We start from the raw sequence: 15,385 nt of genomic DNA on the forward strand, positions 1-15,385 counted from the left end.
GGGCATGGGTAGAGTGGATGGGCAGGTACTCTTTCCCAGGCTGGAGGGGTCAGTCACCAGGGGGCATAGGTTTAATGTCCTTGGGGCAAAGTTTAGAGGAGATATGCGAGGCATGGATAGGATGGGTATAGAGGGATATGGCACAAGGAAGTGCTGAGGGTTTTGGCTAAAGTTGGTATCACGACTGGTACAGTCTTGGAGGGCCGACGGTCCTGTTCCTGTGCTGTATTGTTCTTTGTACTCAATGGAGTTTAGAAGGATGAGGGGGATCTTGTTGAAATGTACAGGATACTGAGTGGCCTAGATAGAGTGGATGCAGAGAGGTTGTTTCCACAAGTAGGAAAAACTAGAATCCAGGGGCACAGCCTCAAACTGAAGGGACAATCCTTTAAAACAGAGATGAGGAGGAATTTCTTCAGCCAGAGGGTGGTGTCTCTGTGGAACTCACTTCTGCAGAAGGCTGTGGAGGCCAAGTCACTGAGTGTCTTTAAGACAGAGATAGATAGGTTCTTGATTCATAAGGGGATCAGGGGTTATGGGGAGAAAGCAGGAAGCTGGGGATGAGAAATAAAACAGCCATGATTGAATGGCAGAGCAGACTCAATGGGCCACATGGCCTAATTTTCCCCGATATCTTATGGTCTTAAATAAAGAGGGCCCCCACAGAGACACTCTAAATAAAGAGACCCCCTAAATAGGGAGACACCCCACAGACACCCAGAAAAGAGACCCCTGTCAGGAAGCTCCCAAGAAAAAAGACCCGTGTCAGGAATGCCCCCAGAAGAGAGATTCTTGTCTGGAAGCTAGAGAGCAGTCCAGAGAGGCAGCGGGGAAAAAAAATCACTACTTTAACACTCGCCTGGGTAATACACCTGTTGGCTCAGACATAGGAAACATCACCAGTCAATTCCTGAATAGAGAAAACAAGTCAACTGGGTTTGTACTCTCTGGATCTTTGATCTACAAGCCATTCATTAATATGAAATGAAATGAAATGAAAATCGCTTATTGTCACATGTAGGCTTCAAATGAAGTTACTGTGAAAAGCCCCTAGTCGCCACATTCCGGCGCCTGTTCGGGGAGGCTGGTACGGGAATTGAACCGTACTGATTTTACTAGGTTGTGATTGACAGCTTCTACACACCGCAGCTGTCAGCATTGTTACATCCGTCGACCTTCACAGTTGAGTAATTCTGAAGTGGTCTAACCGCAATGGTCTATCCGCAAAGGGGGCGATCGAACGGCCTCATCACGCCAGACTTGCTGGGAGAGGTCCAGATTAACATATTTAAGTTAGCAATTAAGCTCATTTAAATATGTCAGTGCCCGATTCTCCCAAGGCCATGCCTGGGAGACATTTAGCATTAATCATTGTTGCAGGTTGAGTCTACTCTTTAACACTCAGTAAAAGGTTGCTGATGGGTATGGAGGAACAGAGATATCTCTGAATGTAAATGCATCGGGCTGGATTCTCCGAGAATGGTCGTCAACCCGGAAATTGGGACCGGTGCCGCTTCCGTGATTCTTCGGTACCCGCAGAATCGCTCAGAAGTCTCTTGCACGCAAACTACGTGGCGCAGGTAGGGGGCCATTGACAGGGTCCCCTCCCCGCGCAAAACTGGCCGGGTTCCCGACGGTGTGGTTCTAACCACCCATCGGCTGTTGGGAACGTCGGGTTGCGGCTGCGGACTCAGTCCGCGCCCGCCCTGGTGGGGGGCGGAGGGATCAATTACCTTGGGAGACCTCATGGACGGCCAGCGGTGCGATCGGGCGTCACGGACCCGCGGGCGCGCGCGATCTCGGAGAGGGGCTATATTTTTGGTGCCGCTCAGCGGTCCGAGTCCGCCATGTCCCATGGGGCAGCCGCTGCAGGCCGCCGCCGTGCGCATGCGCAGACTCCTGACCGGAAGTGCATGGCCCGGGGCAGCACGGTGGCGCAGTGGTTAGCACTGGGACTGCGGCGCTGAGGACCCGGGTTCGAATCCCGGTCCTGGGTCACTGTCCGTGTGGAGTTTGCACATTCTCCCCGTGTCTGCATGGGTTTCACCCCCATAACCCAAAGATGCGCAGGTTAGGAGGATTGGCCATGCTAAATTGACCCATAATTGGAAAAAAACGGAAGTGCGTTGGCCCGTAACCGCAGCCAGAGCTGCGAGGAGAACTCCAGAGCCCTGCCAGCCTCCTGCATGTAGGAGAGCACATGAACAAAGAGATAATGACAAATTTGTGCAGACAGTGATTGAGGCACAATTAGAGAAATATGGTTAGTTTGGAGCACTATGGGGGGATTCTCCCGCAATCGGTTAACCACTCCGGCGTCGGGCCGCCCGGAAGTTGTGGAATCCTTCGCATTGACGCCAGCGCGGTTGGCAAGGCGCCAGCCGGGCCGCTCTACGGTGGCCCCCTGGTGATTCTCTGCCCGGGATGGGCCAAACGGCCGTAGCAAAAAACCCGAGTCCCGCCGGCGCCGTTCTAACCTGGTCTTATCTGGCGGAACCTCGGCGTGGAAGGATGCGGGGGCAGCCTGTGGGGTTGGGGGAGGGGCGGTCCGACCCTCGGGGGGGCCTCCGCTGTGGCCTGACCCGCGATCAGGGCCCACCGATGGATGGGCCGGCCTCTCGGGCTGGGGGCCTCCTTTGTTCCGCGCCGGCCCCTGTAGCCCTACGTCATGTTGCGTTGGGGCCGGCGCGGAGAAGGGAGGCACTGCGCATGCGCGGAAATTGCGCCGGTCCCACTGTGCATGCGCGGACCGCCGGCGCCCAGCTGACGCCAGGATCGGCAGCTGGAGTGGCACGGGTTGCTCCAGTGTCGTGCTGGCCCGCTGTAGGGGCCAGAATTGCTGATCCTGAGGCCATGTTGACGCCGTCGGGAAACGCAACGGCATTTAGGACGGCGTCAACACTTAGTCTCAGGATCAGAGAATCCCGCCCCATATTGTTACCAGCAAGAAGATGGCACAGACATGTTGGATGGGAAATCTTCCTGCCATGTTGTAAACTTCTATTTCTTTACAGAATAGTTGTATATTTTCCCTTGTGAGGTTTTTCATGGAAAATCAGAAGTATCTTTCATTTAAAAGATGTAGCATGTTCGGGCTTTTCAACATTTAAACCTCCCTTGATATTTTATTTGCAGTCTGTACAACCTTCGGTAACTTTATGTTTTTTGCAGTATCTGATTGTAATAAGGCTACTGTAACCACCTAAATGGTGCTATCTATTATCTCACTGCACTAGAAAAGTGAAATTTTTACAGGAACAGTGGTGTGAAAATTACTTCTAGAGATTGTAGAATTCCCATTAGAGTTAACTATTTGAGCTTAATTACACTGTCTGAGAGCAGGCTGAAAAATATTCACTCACTCTACTCAAGAGACTCCCATTATTGAGTGGAAGAAATTATTTCCTGAAATTTAAGATTTAAATACGTTGAATGATTCATCAGTGATATGTCAAGATCAACAGATCTGAAGTGAGACTCAATGAGAGCGATTTTAATAATCGGATAGTTGACCAGAGTAGTTGATGCACTATCAATTACGACGAACGAGAGTAGAGTGTAATCGAGGCTTTATTACGCAGAGATATGTGGCCTCCTACAGCTGCTGCCGAAATGTCTGCAGCTCGGAGAGCCCACACATTTATACTATGCCTACTGGGTGGAGCCAGCAGGCAGCAATCTACCCCCATACCTGTAGTACAGGGGCCTTACCGTAATACCCCTCGTATGTGGTATATACAATACAACAGTGGTGACTACCACATTCACCCCCTGTTAAAAAAGAGTCCAGCGGGGGTGGTGGAAAACTATTTACATTCAGTGTTTAACATTTCAAGGAATAGTTTACAAATTCAGACGATTGGGCGCCTTGATCCGTCGTTGCGAGCGCCGCACTTCTGGTAGCGATTTTGGCATTGGTTCGGTCGTCGGTGACTCTGGGAGCGTGTCGACCTCATCTTCATTCCCGGGTGGGACCAAGGGGAGGACAGATCGTCCTGGAGCGGGAGCTGTGGTGGGGTGCGCTGGGGGGAGGGAGGGTGGCGCCGGGGCAGAGGGCGGGACCCAGCTGGTGCCAGCTCATAAAGGGCAGAGGCATGGAGGGTGCGGGAAAAGAATGCCACGGGCCTGCCTGCCTGGTTGAGGGCGGCGGCTAGAGCGATGTCTGATGCATCGCTCTCGACTTGGAAGGGAAGCGTCTCGTCGACCGCATGCATCGCGGCCTTGGCGGTGTCGGCCTTGATACGGTTGAAGGCCTGGTGAGCCTCAGTTGTCAGGGGGAAAACGGTGGAGTGAATGAGTGGACGGGCCTTGTCTGCATAGTTAGGGACCCACTGGGCGTAGTACGAGAAGAAGCCCAGGCATCGTTTAAGGGCCTTGGGGCAGTGGGGAAGGGGGAGTTCCATGAGGGGGCACATGCAATCGGAGTCGGGCGCTAGCACTCCGTTCTGGACCACATGGCCGAGGGTGACTAATCGGTTCGTGCTGAACACTCACTTCTCCTTGTTGTAGGTTAGTTTGAGGAGTTTAGCGGTGTGGAGGAATTTGGAAAGGTTAGTGCCGTGGTCCTGCTGGGCAGATGGTGACGTTATCCAGGTACGGAAAGGTGGTCCGCAGTCCGTACCGGTCAACCATTCGGTCCATCACCCGTTGGAAGACTGAGACCCCCATTAGTGATGCCAAAGGGAACCCTAAGGAAGTGGTAAAGGCGGCCGTCCGCTTCAAACGCGGTGTACGGGCGGTCCGCCTTGCGAATGGGGAGCTGGTGGTAGGCAGATTTTAGGTCCACTGTCGAGAAGACCCGGTACTGTGCAATCTGATTGACCATATCAGATATGCGTGGGAGGGGGTACGCGTCGAGCTGCGTCTACCAATTGATGGTCTGACTGCAGTCAACGACCATCCGGTTATTCTCCCCCGTTTTCACAACTACCACTTGGGCTCTCCAGGGGCTGTTGCTGGCCTTCCCGTAGCAACTGCTGGACCTCAGACCTGATGAAGGTCCTGTCCTAGGCGCTGTACCGTCTTCACCTGGTGGCGACGGGTTTGCAATCCGGGGTGAGGTTTGCAAACAGAGAAGGCGTGTCGACCTTAAGGGTCGTGAGACCGCAGACAGTAAGGGTTGGTAGGGGCCCGCCAAATTTAATGTTAGGCTCTGGAGGCTGCACTGGATGTCCAGGCCGATTAGCAAGGCAGCGCAGAGGTCGGGGAGGATGTAGAGCAGGAAGACGCTGAACTCTACACCCTGGATGGGGAGGACGACGGTGCAGTACCCCCGGATCGCCACGGAGTGGGATCCGGAGGCCAGGGAGATTTTCTGGTTAATGGGGTGTACCGTGAGGGAGCAGCACCTTACCGTATCGGGGTGGATGAAGCTCTCAGTGCTCCCGGAGTCCAGAAGGCAGGATAGCTTGTGCCCGTCGACCTTCACTGTCGTCGACGCGGTCGTGAGGTTGTGCAGTCGGGACCGGTCGATTGTGATGGAGGCGAAACGCGACAGGTCGGCGGCGGTTGCAGGCGATGAGCGGCCCGATGAGGTGGCCGATGAGCAGGGGTCCTGAGGCGGGGACAATGGCGGTGCCCACGAGCCGCACGTGTCCCGAGGCAGGCAAGATGGCGAGCAAGACGGCAGCGCCCAACGGCCGCACGTCTTGTGAGGCGAGCAATATGGTGGCGCCCACGGGCCGCACGTGGTCTGAGGCGAGGAAGATGGCAGCGCCCACGGGTCGCACGTGGGGGGGTGCAGGGACAATAGTGGCGGTCGAGCGGGCCTGGCATACAGCAGCGAAATGTCCTTTCTTCCCGCAGGCCTTGCAGAACGCGCTCCGCGCCGGGCCGCGCTGCCGGGGGTGTTTTGTCTGTCCGCAGAAGTAGCACTTGGGTCCCCCGGGGTTGGTTGGCTGCTGCGCGGCGCAGGCCTGGGGTTGGCTGGGGGAGGTCGCTGATGGGGTCCACGATGCGGTGTTCGCTAGCGGGGTCCACAATGCCCAGGAGGGGTGGGCCGTGCGGTCAGTGGCATAAGCCTGTACATTGCGTGAGTCAACTGTGAGCGAGATCGCTAGTTTCTTGGACGCTGCGAGGTTGAGGGTAGCCCCTTCTAAGAGGCGCTGGCAGATGTAGGCCGACCCTATGCCCGTAACGAACACGTCTCTAATTAGCAGGTCAGAATATTCAACGGCCGAAACGGCCTGGCAATCGCAGTCTCCCACCAGGGCGTGCAGGGCACGCCAGAAATCTTCCACAGACTCACCGGGGACTTGATGCCGCATGGACAGGAGGTGCCTGGCTTAGATTTTGTTGGTCTGCTGAGTGTAGTTCCCTCCAGTAGCGCCATGGCCTCAGCGTAGGTCGACGCGTCCCGGATGAGGGAAAAGATATCGGAGCTCAGCCACGTGTAGAGGATCTGGAGCTTCTGTGCCTCTGGGGATGGTTCAGTCGCAGATCCAATGTATGCTTCAAAGCAAGCTAGCCAATGTGCGAAGGCCGACTTGGCTTTGTCTGCTTGAGGGTGCAGCTGCAGGCGATCAGGCTTGATGTGGAGATCCAGCGTTGTAAAATCTCTGCGTAATAAATTGATGCACTATCAATTACGACGAGACGAGAGTAGAGTGTAATCGAGGCTTTATTACATAGAGATGTGGAGCCTCCCGCAGCTGCTGCTGAAATGGCTACAGCTCGGAGAGCCCACACATTTATACTCTGCCTACTGGGCGGAGCCAGCAGGCAGGGATCTACCCCCGTACCTGTAGTACAGGGGCCTTACCGTAATACCCTCGTATGTGGTATATACAATACACAGTGGTGACTACCACAGTACGTCCCATCATGCAGGTAGGAGGCCAAGTCTATTTCGAGCATTAGGCCTCATTACCTTGTTGCCAGAAAGCTGCAGGAGCCAATTAGCTCCTGCTGCAGCTTACCAGCTTCAGGTTGGGTGGCCTGGAACGAATATAGCTCTGGCAGGCAGGCAGGCCTGGCCCAAAAAGATTTGGAAATGTATCTTTTTGGTGCCCCCTTTTACTGTACTGCTCGGTAAAACTGAGCCAATCAAACACAGCACATGGACTGCCTGCTTGACTGGCAAAATGATGATCAAGGTCCTAAGTTCCAAAAGGGGCTACTACCTGAGACAGGCAGGTGCGCTAGAGGAAGGTCACTTTGAGGATGGCATCATCATAAATTAGGGCAGGCACGGTGGCACAGTGGTTAGCACTGCTGCCTCACAGCTCCAGGGATCCGGGTACAATTCCGGCCTCAGGTGACTGCCTGTGTGGAGTTTGCAATTTCTCCCCGTGTCTGCGTGGGTTTCCCCCGGGTGCTCCGGTTTCCTCCCACAGTCCAAAAATGTGACGGTTAGGTGGATTGGCCATGCTAAATTGCTCCTGCGTGCCCAAAAGGTTTGGTGGGGTTACTGGGTTATGGGAATAGCGTGGAGGCAGGGGCTTAAGTAAGGTGTTCTTTCCAAGGCTGGTGCCGACTTGATGGGCCAAATAACCTCCTACTGCACTGTAAATTCTCTGATTCTATAATCAGAAGTGCTGAGATAATCAAGCAAAAAACTATTTTCAGGCTCCTGCAAGTTCCTTTTGAACCTACTGGTGCAAGTTCAAATCTGTCCCAATATTTAAAATTGATTAAGGCCAGTAGAAATTGAATTACTTTTGCTCTTGTTAATATCTAAAGTTCGAGTTGTGTAAGTATGAATTACGATATGAACACCTATGATATGAAAGTTACATGTAGCAATAACATGCATCAGGGCTAAAATGAAAAAATACTGCATTGTGGCTAATTTGTTCTGTTTCACAATTTCAACGCCAACCATTAATTTACAAAATGAATAACTACGGCATTTCATTTTTTTGTCATGTGGCTCAATTCAAAGAAAAACAAATGCTCAGGAGGGCAGAATTACATTTAGATTAAGCACACAAAGCCAACGAGGCCATGACCTAGTATAATGCAATGATTTTGTTTCATCTTTTACAGGTCTATCATCATTCGTACACTGCATCATATGCTATTTACGACATACATACAAGGTCAGTGAAATATCTTACGGACTTATTTCAAAACATTTCAGTTTTCTCTGTGGTTTGGAAGAATTGATTCAAATGTTAATGATTGCAAATGCAGACGACTATTCCATTTTGTGATGGTGACACAACACAAATTGAATGCTTTTACGATTTCCCATATGCATTCGCTTTTCCTGTCCTTCTTACCCTTTGCTCCTGGTCTTTCATTATTTTCTCGTTGCTATCCTCCACCAATCAAGAATTGGTGGGAGGGAGAGTAAGAATCATTAGATTTCTTTATTACTTCCAACAGAAGCAAAAGTGTCAGTAAGTGACGCATTCATCAAGCTAGTGAAAGGGCTTTGTAAAGGGGAGTTTAAAGATTAGGCCACCTTGCATGTATGTTTAGTTCTGGAATATAATGTTGCACTCAGTCATAAATAATAAGGTGACTTCCATCAAAGATCACCTTGCCTTATTAAAAATTAAGTATAAATGGTGGTGACTACAACAGAACGAGTTGTAGCGTGTTTACCCATAAGATTTGGTCTAACTCAGTCAAATTGAATTAGCTGCTCCTTTAAAAACACATATGCACATCACACAGAAAGGGAATAAAATGTCACAGTGCATCGGTGTATCCATTTCCCCACCATCATAATAGGTGTCCAGCAAACATGGTAAGTCTATTTTTAAAATTTGTTTCGCAAAGATCTCATTCTATCCAGAGGTATTTTATTCAGAAACAGTTATTCTATGAAGTTAGCCTTAAGTTAGTGAATTATTCATCCAATTTCTGAATCTAATAGACAGGAAATGGCCAGATTTATCGTGGCGTGACACCTGGACAATCTGTGGTACTTTTGTAATGAGAACTGCAGGAATCACAGAAGCCTGTGCTGGCTCTCTGACAAATCTATCCACATCTCCTGTCCCTGTATTCAAAAAAATTCTCAAATATATATTGACTTCCCTTTTTAAATCATTTACGGATGCCGCATTTACCAATGTTCCTGATGAAATGGGCATTCCATGTCCCTACATCCCTCTGCAATACAAAACATTTAAAACAGACCTTTTACTTAATCATTGTGGATGATCTTAAAATTTATGGCTTGAACTTACGAACAAGTAGTTTTCCTCCATTTAACTTATGGAAACCCTTTATTATGTTGAATGTTCCATGAGGCAATGTTTGATAATGAAATGACTCCAGTTGAACACGGTTGGGGGTGCGCAGAATGAGAGAGGGGGGATCATCAGCATTTTAACATGGAATAGGTTTCTAGTGGGACAACTGCTCCGGCAAATTAATTTCCCACCAACTGGGCAACAGGCCTTTGTTTCTACCTTCCTATGCATCGGATGCTCTTGATGTCCTTCAAACCTGCACATCAGGAATCTGCAATGACCTGTCAGAAGTGGACTGTGGATTATCATGACGTTGTGCCATCTGCTGCAACCTGCTGTGCAAATATCACTCAAGCATAGGAAATCCTGGTCCACCTGGATTGTCACAACGGATTCTGCTATATCAGTGAATCAGTAATGCATAGACCTATTATGCAAGTCACTAACACTTTAATCGCCACGGCAAACATTTCAGAGAAAAATAGTAGCAGAATGACAGGACAGTGTAATTCACCCACGTCAGAAGATTTGCAAATGTCCAGTATTGATGGTGCACGCATGGTGTTCCGGATTCGGAGACATTATGATATAGCACTTACGACCATAAGAGCATGCACAACACCATATCCAGGCGTTCCAAGGTCAGCCACGTGGGTTCATGCAAGTCAATGCTCATTTCCAGGCAGCAGTTACAAATCATTTATTTTAAGATAATCCCCTTTGCATGGATTATTTGAAAGAGAAAGCAAATTTGGAACATTACCTGGGGAACAAAAGGCTGTTCTATGGATTCTGGCTAATGACACTTTGGAACGAAAACTGAATTTAGATTCAATGGTGCCATGCATTTTTCCGGATAATCATCGAACAGACTATTAGCATCTTCAAACAGCATTCAGGGACACTTACAGTGCTGTCCCACAGAGGACACAAAGATCATTGTTATCTGCTGCATGCTTCACGTTTTATCCATCCGTAAAGGCCTAACTTTAGTCTGCATTATAAAACCACGCTGTTATTAACCTTTAGGACATTGCTGCAAAAAAGCTACGCAGCCAGATATTTGCCTATTTCGTTACCCTTTTCTCACAGACTTGCCAAAATGTGAACAAGTCTGGTGACAAAGTAAAAACATCTCCAGTATTGTTCACTGCACTAATTAAGTTACAGTTAAAGTTAATCCTTGCATCTACACTAACGTTGTTCTGCGTAAACATTTCAAAACTCTTTGCTTAAATTTGAAACAAAATGCAATTAATTAATTTCCCCTTGCATGATTAGTGTGTGTGTTTCCTTCAGAGTCTGTTTTCAGATCCTTTCAGGTGTTTCTCCAGTGGAAGGAATAAACAACACAGCATGTTTCTGTGACCCTCTTGTGATTGAGGTGGTTTTCTACTTCCTTGCACCAGATCTTCAAATTGATGTACCTCTGATTTAGTGGCGACTGTCTGGTCCTGCTCAAGTTTTGATGCGTTTCTTATCATGACAACGTATTTTATGAGTTGAATGTAACATCACCCTGAGAGACCACAACCTTGTCCATTTACTCCAACCAAGTTGGCAGAGAAAAACAAATCATTTCCGTCAAAATGGTAGAACAACATTGAGCAATGAAGGCTGTTCTCCATGAAGACTTATTGAGACTAAACCTGGGTAGAAGGGAACCAAAATAAATGTAACTTTCTTTTCAGGGAATTTGTATTCCAAGATACCCATATTATATATGAATGCAAAGTCAATCCAAATTCTTACTAACCACAATGGTTTTCTATTCTCTCATAATAAACACTCGTAATTTTTTACTGATGTGCTTTTATTTTGCAATCTATTGCTGTCACAGGTTTCCTGTTAGAAATAGCATTTTTAGTTGATGATAGCAGAATTCAATTCAACTCCATTTTCTTAAAGCAAAATCCACTAATATTTTTTCAATTTTCCATTTACTTAAGGGAAGTGAGGGAATTGAATCCCCCGGAGGTGGCAAATTCTGTATTACAATATGCAGCATGGGGCATAGCAGGACAGCAGCTGGTAAGAGCGTCTTGAACATTTGCACTAGTTGTGTTTTTATCTGGAGTGTAGAGGCAATAACTGTTGGTTATCTGACTTGCACAGACACATTGTGCCTAACAACATAACTACATTGCATTATTGCAATCGGTGAGTAAACTCGCGCAAATCCTAAGATTGAGAATACCGTTCTTTTCCCTATAAGGTCTGGCTCTAAATTAAGGCTAGACTGAATCAACGGCAATGTTTTCTTACTCTCGGAATGATTAGATTCTAATGTAAAATTAGTTTGAGCAGACTTAACGCAACCCATCACAACTCATCAAAAGAGATAGAATCATAGAATCATAGAAGTTTACAGCATGGAAACAGGCCCTTCGGCCCAACCAGTCCATGCCGCCCGGTTTTTGCCATTAAGCTAGTCCCAGTTGCCCGCCCTTGGCCCATAACCCTCTATACCCATCTTACCCATGTAACTATCTAAATGCTTTTTGAAAGACACAATTGTACCCGCCTCTACTACTACCTCTGGCAGCCCATTCCAGACACTCACTACCCTCTGAGTGAAGAAATTGCCCCTCTGGGCCCTTCTGAATCTCTCCCCTCTCACCTTAAACCTATGCCCTCTAGTTTTAGAAAGTTTAATAAATTAACTCTCGTAAACTAATTTGCCAGTTTAATTCATGGAGACAATCCAGTTGTAGAAACTGAATGTGCCCCAAAGCTGCAACATGGGTTGTCTCCTGAGGTTCTTTTGTATGAAAGTATATAATTGAGATGACCTTGAGGTCTTTAGCTTATACCTGATCCATGCTCTTTTTGATGGTGCCGAATTCTTACCGTGTGGCAAAAATACTAAAATGTATTACTAAAGACAAATAAAATCAATTGTACAAAAATCAACTCAACTAAACGATAGTATGATTTGTTAACCTTTTAGTGGTACAATCATTTAGAAGTGTGTTTTGTGTGTTCAAAATGTTACATTACGAAAATAAATTGTGGGCCTGAACTTGCACTTGGCAGGCCCGGAAGTGGGCGTGGAACACACTCCTGGACACGATCAACCCTGAAACGCAATCCACACTGGCTGGCCAATTAACAGGCAGCCAGCATGAAACGCATGCTGGGAAAGGCTCAATGCTGCCAGGGAGGGCGGAAGGAATGCAGACGCCGATAAAAGGGAGGGTTAGGTTGGCGCTCCCAATTTGCATGGGAGAAAACCACTGTGGAGGAGTAAGCTGCAGACCTGTAGCAGATAAATTGCGATGGAAAAGCTATGCAAAGAGTGTTCAGGCAGCGCATTCAAACACACATCTCAGTCCCCATGCACCTTTGTGAATTTAATTTCAGCCATGACATTTTACCCCTCCCTAGATCGAGGTGGCAGCTGAAACGTAAAGGCTGCTTGGCCAATCACCTGCCCAACAACCGGAAAAGCAGACAGGCCACGTACAATTGTGCAAACTCGCCCCTTAATGGGTTGAATTGCCTGCCGGATTGTCGGGAGGCCACTTCTGACTCTCATGCACGCTTGCGGACCAAAATATTGTGCGAGCCCGTGAGGGCGTTGCGATGCACGCCTGATGTTTTCTCACACAATTTCACGCACTTCCGTGTTGGGCCTACACTGCCCAAGCAACATAAAATTCGGGCTGTGGAATTTGTAACCCATGCAACATTGTTAGCTCTATCAATAATGTTCTTCAGACAATCATCTGTCCTTGAGATGGCAATGCATTTAGAACTCACTCGGTTTTATTTAATTGTCCATCCAAACTACCCAAATAAAATCAAGCTGACAAAGTAAGATTTGATGAGTTTTATTACACATACATTACATTGGTCAGCTCAGTGATTATTCCTCGTTCTGCAACTGCCGGACAATAGCTGGCTGAACTGTGAGATTAATGTTCAGTTTCACAAGTCTCCAGGGTGGATTTGTTCCATTTATTAAAATAGTGAATTGACTAGAGTGGTAACTTGTCGTAACTGTTATACATTATTTTATTGTATGCAACTGTTTAAAACCTTTGGAACCAAGGGTGATAGAAGCTAAATTTAGACTTAGCCTTAAAAGTGTGTCATATCCACTTTCTCACATGCTTTCTTTAGCTCACTCAACACAATATGTAGCATCACCTCAGCATTTGGATAATGTCCTCCAACCAGAACTTCATTGCCAATGGATCTGGTCACTTTTGAATTGACCATTAAGATGCAAAAGTTTGAAAATCTGGTATTCCCACGTATTTGAGGGAATTCTTCTCTTAACCGATTTGAAGTTAGGAAATAGTCAAGTGCCAAAGACCTGAGCTTAAAAATCAAGGTTGACACTCCAGTGCAATACTGAGGGAGTGTTTTGGTGTCTTTGAAATGTAAGACATAACTTTCCAACCTTGATAGGATACTCTGCTTTTCCAATGTGATAATTTTGAGAAATAATGAAGCAACAGCCAAGGTCCAAATTAAACACTAATGGGTGGGATACTCCGTCAGCTGGTGCCAGAATTGGGACGGCATGGTGGCACAGTGGTTAGCATTGCTGCCTCAGAGCGCCAGGGACCCGGGTTCAATCCTGGGTGACTGTATGTGTGGAGTTTGCACATTCTCCCCATGTCTGCATGGGTTTCCTCCAGGGGCTCCGGTTTCCCCCCATAGTCCAGAGATGTGCAGGTTAGGTGGATTGGCCATTCTAAATTGCCCCTTAGTGTTCAAAAGGTAGATGGGGTTATTGGGTTACAGGGATAGGGTGAAGGTGTGGGCTTAACAAGGGTGCTCTTTCCAAGGGCCGGTGCAGACTCGATGGACCGAACGGCCTACTTCTGCACTGTTTGGATTCTATAATTGGGCAGAGAATTGGCTCCGATGGTGAAATCTGGGTTGGCGCCAATTTCATGCCAAATCGCAATTCTCCATCACCTCAACAGCGACATAAATGCGTTCCAGAATACACGTACAGTAAGCGCCGTTGGCATATCAATAGCGGGCCTGAGCCGGTTACTCTCAGGCCTCCGCGATTCTCGGCTTCCACTAGGGCTAGTGTGCTTTTAAAAATCATGAAACTGGCTGATGATGGAGAGAGAGGAGGTAGGACATAAAGGACCACCAAGCCACCATCAACCATTCTGTCCCCTTTCTAAGGTTGAATTTTATCACCTATTCCTCAACTAAACTTGCAATGTTCTGTAGAGTCTTTCATTTACATACTTTAGAACGTACCAGCATTGAGTAAAGAATCATAGAATCCCTACAGAGCACAAAGAGTACATATGGCCTATCGAGCCTGCACCGACCCTCTGAAAGAGCACCCGACCTAGGCCCACTCTCCCGCTCTCTCCTTTTAACCCCAAGGGAAAATTTAGTGTGTTCGATCCACCTAAACTGCACATCTTTGGATTGTGGGAGGAAACTGGAGCACCTGAAGGAAACCCACACACACACGGGGAGAATGTGCAAACTCCACATAGGCAGTCACCCAAGGCTAGAATTGAACCCGGATTCCTGGCACTTTGAGGCAGCAGTGATAAAAGTTTGATTCAAATTTTACCATCATCCAGGCCCCAGGAAATTATGCCCATTTACATGTTGAATGACAATACCAGCAGGCCATTGCCTCCTGCCTAAAGAAACAACATTACTGTTCAGTTTTAAAGGATATGTCTTTTTCACACTAAAGTCATACATTTCTGAGAATGCATTAATTAATAGCAAAATTCAAATTAACCAGGATATTGGCCTGGATTTTCACTGAGATGCGTTGACTCGTCAGCCCTTTAACAATAGTGGGTGGATCCAAATTCCGGGATTTCTGACACTGTTCCCAGACTGCCTAATTTTCAGGAATGCCTTTGAAGGCTAGATCCTGTTAAATGTTGCAGCTGGCAATTCCGACCTGGCTAGCTCTGTTGTGGAGGTGGGCATTAACTACTCCTCTGCAATTTTCATAGAATCAGGTCAGATTTTTAAAGACTCCTGATTGATGGTCCCTTAGAGGTGTCGTGAACCCTGATCTGCACGAGGGGACCTTTTGAAAGGTAAGCTCAAAACGTGCTCATCTTTCACCCAGTGAGCCTCACGATACCAAGGAGCAGTGTTCGATCCCGGGCCACTGTCCATGTGGAATTTGCACATTCTTGTCATGTATGCATGGGTCTAACCCCCACAATCCAAAAATGTACGGTTGGTGGATTGGCCACGCTAGATTGCCCCTAATTTGGAAAAGTATA

At 47.8% G+C, this 15,385-nt stretch overlaps 1 protein-coding gene across 1 annotated transcript in view; it reads left to right on the forward strand.

The window, feature by feature from the left end:
* Positions 1-15,385, forward strand: part of LOC140388578 (inactive dipeptidyl peptidase 10-like) — a 1,987,526-nt gene that overhangs the window by 1,704,593 nt on the left and 267,548 nt on the right. The window contains exons 6-7 of the mRNA XM_072473003.1: positions 7,987-8,039; positions 11,096-11,177. Of these exons, the coding sequence (XP_072329104.1) occupies positions 7,987-8,039; positions 11,096-11,177 (135 nt within the window). The remainder of the gene's footprint in view (positions 1-7,986; positions 8,040-11,095; positions 11,178-15,385) is intronic.

This window comes from Scyliorhinus torazame, chromosome 2 (assembly GCF_047496885.1).
Source record: "Scyliorhinus torazame isolate Kashiwa2021f chromosome 2, sScyTor2.1, whole genome shotgun sequence".
Taxonomy (NCBI): domain Eukaryota; kingdom Metazoa; phylum Chordata; class Chondrichthyes; order Carcharhiniformes; family Scyliorhinidae; genus Scyliorhinus; species Scyliorhinus torazame.